Here is a 5,940-nt window from a genome sequence, read left to right as displayed (position 1 = left end):
AAGACCATTGCACACCATGATTTGCATCAGTGTTTGGATGATAATACTGAGAACGAACTTACATCGTACTCCGTATTTGATCTTGCTGGAGAGGTCATCTTTGTATCACAAGATTTATAACATTGTAGCAACTAAACTGGAGGACTTGGAGGTGCGTGTGTGTGTAGTGGTTTGAGCGTAGAGCCGGCCAATCTTAGTGCTGCTGAGAATAAACATTTACTTTTAATTAAATAGTTCAAAATCAAGCAAAAAGTGCTTTTATTCTAATAATTTGTTGCAAGCAATTATTAATTACACACCATATGTAGCTCTTTTGGCAAAACAACATGAAAGAATACTCATAATTAACATAGCTAGTCAGAGACAGACAACAACAGAGTTAAACAAAGTAAAGTATGATGAGCGCATAATCTTCATGATGAGCAAAGAGTAAAAATGTTGTCTCCCATGTATGTTACAGATCTAAGCCGCAAAAAGACTGCAGAAAAACAAATCTTTGCGAAAATTTTATAATAGTTACATATAAGTAAAAAAATACTTTTATAAATAATCCATACCTTAACATTAATTGGACAAATTTTTATCACATCATATTCGTTTATATCTTTGCAGGGATTTTATAAAACATTTACAGATAAGTAAAACTATATTTTTATAATAATTCATATCCTAATATTAATTATACAAATTTTTATTTTTTATTGCACAAAAGAAAAATAAACAAATTTGGACAATTTTTTTTATAAATAATCCATACCTTAACATTAATTGAACAATTTTTTTATCACATCATATTCGTTTACCTTTGCAGGGATTTTATAAAACATTTACAGATAACTATATTTTTATCAATATTAATATGCTAATATTAATTATACAAATTGTTTATTGTTTATTGCGCAAAAAAACAAACAAAAAATGGCCTTAGTAAGGCTCAAACTCAAGACCAACCGAGTAAAGCTGCCCACGCTAGCCAACTCACCACTACCGTGCTTCAATTCTAATGGTGGCCACATCAAATATATATATTTCAGATCCTACCGCCAAGGACTATGGCGGTAGGCTATTTTCAATCTCAAACGGCCGTGACGGCGCAGTCAAGTCCTACCGCCATAGCCCTTGGCGGTAGGCTGTGTTACCCTACCGCCAAGGACGATGACGATAGGAAAAGGATCAGATTACGAAGAAAAATTTAGATCAGGGTAAAATTGCACTAAAGTTTTTAGAAAGGGTCAAGACAGTGAATTTGGCCTCCTTGATAAAACGCATAGGGAGCCAGCCGTATTGGACCACGTGCCAAAAAAAGTTAAATTACGACCGAAGAACGTAATACATACTAATACTAATACATACTATTTGTGATGGGCTATGCATTGAAAGTGAGCTTGCATTGTCAATCTGTAGATAGCTGGCCAGCATCCATCCATCCACCCAAACGTAGCTACATACATGCATCCATGCATGCATGCACGCCATCCCCAAGCTCTCCATTCAATGGCGGCCAGCCACCAGAGTAATCGAGCACTCCCTGTCAAAAGGCTGAGTCGAGCTATATAACCTGCACTCATCTCCTGTCCTTGTCCACTCCGCCACCGCCGCAGCACCTTCGGATTCCGTCGACCCGAACGTGCTCGCCCGCCTCCTCTCCACGCCCCGCATCGCCATGGCGGCCGCCTCGCTCAGGGCCCAGCTCAACGCCCACATCGCCTCCATGTACGCCACGGTGAGTCCCTCCCCTCACTTGTATAGCCGCCGTGTGGTTGCGGGCTGGAATCCCCGGGAATCGCCGTGTTCTCTGCTCTCGGCGTTGACGATGGGTTTCGACTGGCTATCTGGCTGACCTTTGCCTTGGCGTGATCGATCTAGGGTAGTGTGGACGCGTATTTCCAGCAGCTGCAATCGATGGACGAGGGCAGTGCTGCCACGGGCTTCGTCGCCGAGGTCATCAACATCTTCCTCAATGACGCCGACAGGATCCTCAACGACATCGCCAGCCTGGTGTCCGTAACCCCGCCCCTTCCCCCTCTCCCTCTGGTCTTGTTGTACGGATCTCGTTATCTCGTTTGCTGTCCTGACTGATCTGGTCTGCTCCATTCGCAGGAACCAGCCCGAGGTGGACTTCTACAAGGTGGACGCCCTGGTGCATCAGCTCATTGGGAGCAGCTCCACGTATGATGATGATAAGCCCTTCTTTTCTATCCTCACCTATTTTTCTCCTGTGCATCGATGTTATTCAGATGCGTTTGTCATGTTGGTTGTGGTGTGTAATTAGAAGAAGAGACGAGCTTGGTTGTGTTTCTTGAAATGGAAGTTCCTGTATTCATGCCAACAGTAATGTTATGAACTTTGTCGTCTTGCTACTGTTTCTGGTACTAATAATTTCTTATTCAGTGTAATGTCAGTGGAGGTTTTTCAAGTCTGTTCACATTTCTATTCGTGTATGTCAGCGTAGTGCCTGCAACAGAATTGTCGGTATTCCTGCCAATTGCAATTCTATACCGCATCACAGAAAACTTTGTGGTCTTGTGAACATTTCTAGTATTACCTGAATCTGTTATTGGTCCAATGGCGTTATTCTAGGTCAGCAATGAAAATCTGTCGTTCTACAAACAATCATGGTAGTAACGATCTGCTAGTCTACGTCACACAATTGGACCTTTTCTAATGTCTCCTATGCATCAATGTTGTTCCTATTTGGATGTGGCGGTGCGGGGTATGTATGTCATGGGCATGGGCATGCGGCTCGTGTTGTTTAGCCATAATTAGAAGAGCTGAATTTAGTTATGAGCGATGTAACGGAAATGTCAATATTTATCCCTATGTTATGGCTCGGTGGGAGGAATTTTGACTTTTGTAAACATCTTTGGCACTACTGATCTACTATCGCCATAAGGCCAATACTATTTTCTTTTTAGTTTATCAAAAAAAGATTGTGTTGACAACCATGATAGGAAATGGCTCCTTGAGAATATTATTATGGCATGCAAGTATGCCATATGTATCAGCATGCCATGTTCAATGAGTTTGAAAAAAACTCTAGTTTCCTGATGTTGCTCTTTTTGTCATGTATTAGTGTTGGTGCTAAGAAAGTGAAACTCGCCTGCATGCAATTTCGTCAGTCCTATGTGGCCAAAAGCAAAGAAAGGTCAGTACACAGTACCTCATTATCTATGTTGCACAGTAGTTATTCTCTACTCTTTGTGTTGGTCAAATCCTGTATGCAAGCCTGTTAGCTTATTTTGTCTTTTATGACACTACTTTTAACTCATATTCCCTACACTTTTTGTCCATTTTGATGACAAGTATTTTCGGACGGAGGGAGTACTAATCTAACATTCTTAATAACTAACCTACTTGTTCACTTGATCGCCAATCATGTGATTGATAGAATTTGGTTCTTTATCTAAATATATGCCTATTTGATGATTCTCTTGTAACTTGTTGGCTCTAGACTTCTGTTTATAATGCAATTAAAGTTTTAGATGGCTAGAATTTTTTTAAGCACATGGTTTCAATTTCCAACCATTCCATTTTAGTTTGCTTAACCTATCCAGAATTTGATAGTGTTGTATGTCTGCATTATTTCAGGTGTCTCATGCCATTGGCTCTTCTTAGGAATGAGTTTTGTGATGTGCGCAACCAACTCCAGACCATGATGCAGGTACCAACTTATGTGCCTATGTTGGCTTTTAACTTCCAGTTTCTCTCTAGTATCATAATATGTCGTATATTTTTTATAAGATCAAAAAGAATAACCCTGACACTATTTTTGTTGATGTTGCAATTTACCTATTGCTAATTGTTTGGTTTCTAGACCACTTATTCGAGGTCTTTGAAAGTCCCATTTGCTCCTTGAATGTTTTTGTTTTAATATTGTCTTCACTTTTCTTTAGATGTATGGGGTAGATCTAAAAGTAGTGGTATTTCCTTGTGTTCGAAGCTTCACTAATATTTGCCAAGTACCAGAATAAGATACCGACTACCCTGCAACATGGCTCATTTGTGAAATTATGTAACCAAAGCACAATTTTACATCGTACATCTATCATAATCATTAATCTATTCTTCTTTTAATGTAGTTGGAGCGGCAGATCGCGGCCTTGAGTCCTATGTAGAAGTAATCAAAGTGATAAGAGAAAAGCCCCATGTGATCCCTGACATGATGTGGTATATGTATCTCTGAATATGTAGGTAGCATTCGACAGGTATTGGTCTTTGGAGCACGAAAATGGTATCCCAGGACGATTCTTGCTTCGCGATCACCCTGTGAATGTATTCACATGTTGTCTTGTGTGTTGATGTATCTGTCTGTTAACTCTTTATACCTCAGCATCATGGATGGCCCATAGACTGTGTGTAAACTCTATACCTGGTTGGTTGCTGGTGACTTAGTTTTGTTGTATGTTGTTGGCTCTGTCTTGTGAAATGCTAGTGCCTCCCCTATTTTCTAGTTCCCTAGAATTACACGAGTAAGTGTATGGCTTGAACTCAAGCATTTGTGTTGGCTGGTATACTGAGAGGTGTTGTTGGTCAGCCTCCGCCACCTCCACCAGAAGCTCACATTGTCACACAATAGAAAACTATCTCGCCACCGAAGGAGAGGAGGATTTATGTTAGGGAGGGGCACCAAAAGGTGCTACAGGACAACACCTAGGGTGCAAACCCTAAATCCCAGCTTGGAGATATCAGATGGATTTGCTTGGAAGTAGCTGACTAATATAGAGGCTCTAGATACTGAAGAAAATATAGAATGCCTCTGAAGTGACAGATGGAAATGTTTTGCTCAGAGGTGTCAGAGCTAATAGAGATGATCTCAAAGAAATATAGTTCAGTAGTATCAGACAAGAGTGTGCAGTTCTGGAGCTATAAGAAACACGGTTTGCTTAGCGGGGATTACTTATTTCTCAAAGGTTTGTAGTATTCAGTGGAAAAACTCGGAGGTACCAAACAGTAAAAACAAAGGAGTTGAGTTGCTAGAGCAGAGTAATTGAGGATTTTGGGTGAGGATCTTATCTTGGAGGAGCAAATCCCACTTTTGAGCTATGATCCCTAGGAATCCTAGAAGCTTTGATCCCTAGGAAGTTTTTTTACCATGTGAACTGCAGGGCTTACACCCAAGATCACTATGAAGTTGGAAGATGGATGGGAACCATCAATAAAGATTAGTATCAATAATTTCACTTGTGATGCTCTGTGTGATTTAGGTGCAAGTGTATCCATTATTCCACAGAATTTTCATAATGCACTTGGGTCAAAACCCCTTTCAAGATGTGAACTTAATGTCCATATGGCAGATGGCACAACAAAAAGACCAATTGGAAAAATTGAAGATATTCTTATGCTTGGTAATATGAACTATGTCCCTGTGATTTTTTATGGATACGAAACCTAACCCTCTATGTATATTTATTTTCGGAAGGACATTTCGGAGAACTGTAGGGGTACTATCATTGATATGAAAAAAGGGATGATAAAATTTTAAATCCTCGTGAGAAAAGCTCTAGAGCACTTCCCAAGAAAGAGACACAAAAGTGGTTATGAAATTATGTTGGGAATGAGTACCTTCATGGTAAGTGGAGTAGATAAAACTTGAAACCTCCAAAAACCATCTCGCCTAGCTCAAAGGTATTAAATAAAGCGCTTCTCGGAGGCATCCCAAAACCAATGTCTAGAAGCACAGAAGAAAGCACAAGACTACGACTTCACATGTAACCAAGAAAAATCCAACCACAAAATGGACATGAATGAATATGTAGGACACTTGAATGACAACAGCCGGAGAAGTTGTAGCATCCTCGTCCCTCCTGACAATTTCCCCGTAGGAGAGCCATGTCCAGAGAAGAGTTATTAGCTCGCCACCCTAGATGACTACCTCAGCGTGCACATCTAGATGATCTGGTAGAGTGGTGAAGTACATGATTGGCTTCGATAAAAACATTG

The 5,940-nt window shown here is 40.3% G+C and overlaps 1 protein-coding gene across 1 annotated transcript; it reads left to right on the top strand.

Annotated features, from left to right (window-relative positions):
• Positions 1-1,663: 1,663 nt before the first annotated feature.
• On the top strand, positions 1,664-4,115 carry LOC123090212 (histidine-containing phosphotransfer protein 2-like). Its single transcript, XM_044511620.1, has 6 exons — positions 1,664-1,723; positions 1,867-2,000; positions 2,101-2,169; positions 3,074-3,145; positions 3,589-3,661; positions 4,080-4,115. Exons 1-6 carry the CDS (start codon positions 1,664-1,666, stop codon positions 4,113-4,115), a joined length of 444 nt encoding a protein of 147 aa, XP_044367555.1.
• Positions 4,116-5,940: the final 1,825 nt, after the last annotated feature.

The sequence above is a fragment of the Triticum aestivum genome, chromosome 4B, assembly GCF_018294505.1.
Source record: "Triticum aestivum cultivar Chinese Spring chromosome 4B, IWGSC CS RefSeq v2.1, whole genome shotgun sequence".
Taxonomy (NCBI): Eukaryota; Viridiplantae; Streptophyta; class Magnoliopsida; order Poales; family Poaceae; genus Triticum; species Triticum aestivum.
This window is presented reverse-complemented; position numbering and strand designations above follow the sequence as displayed.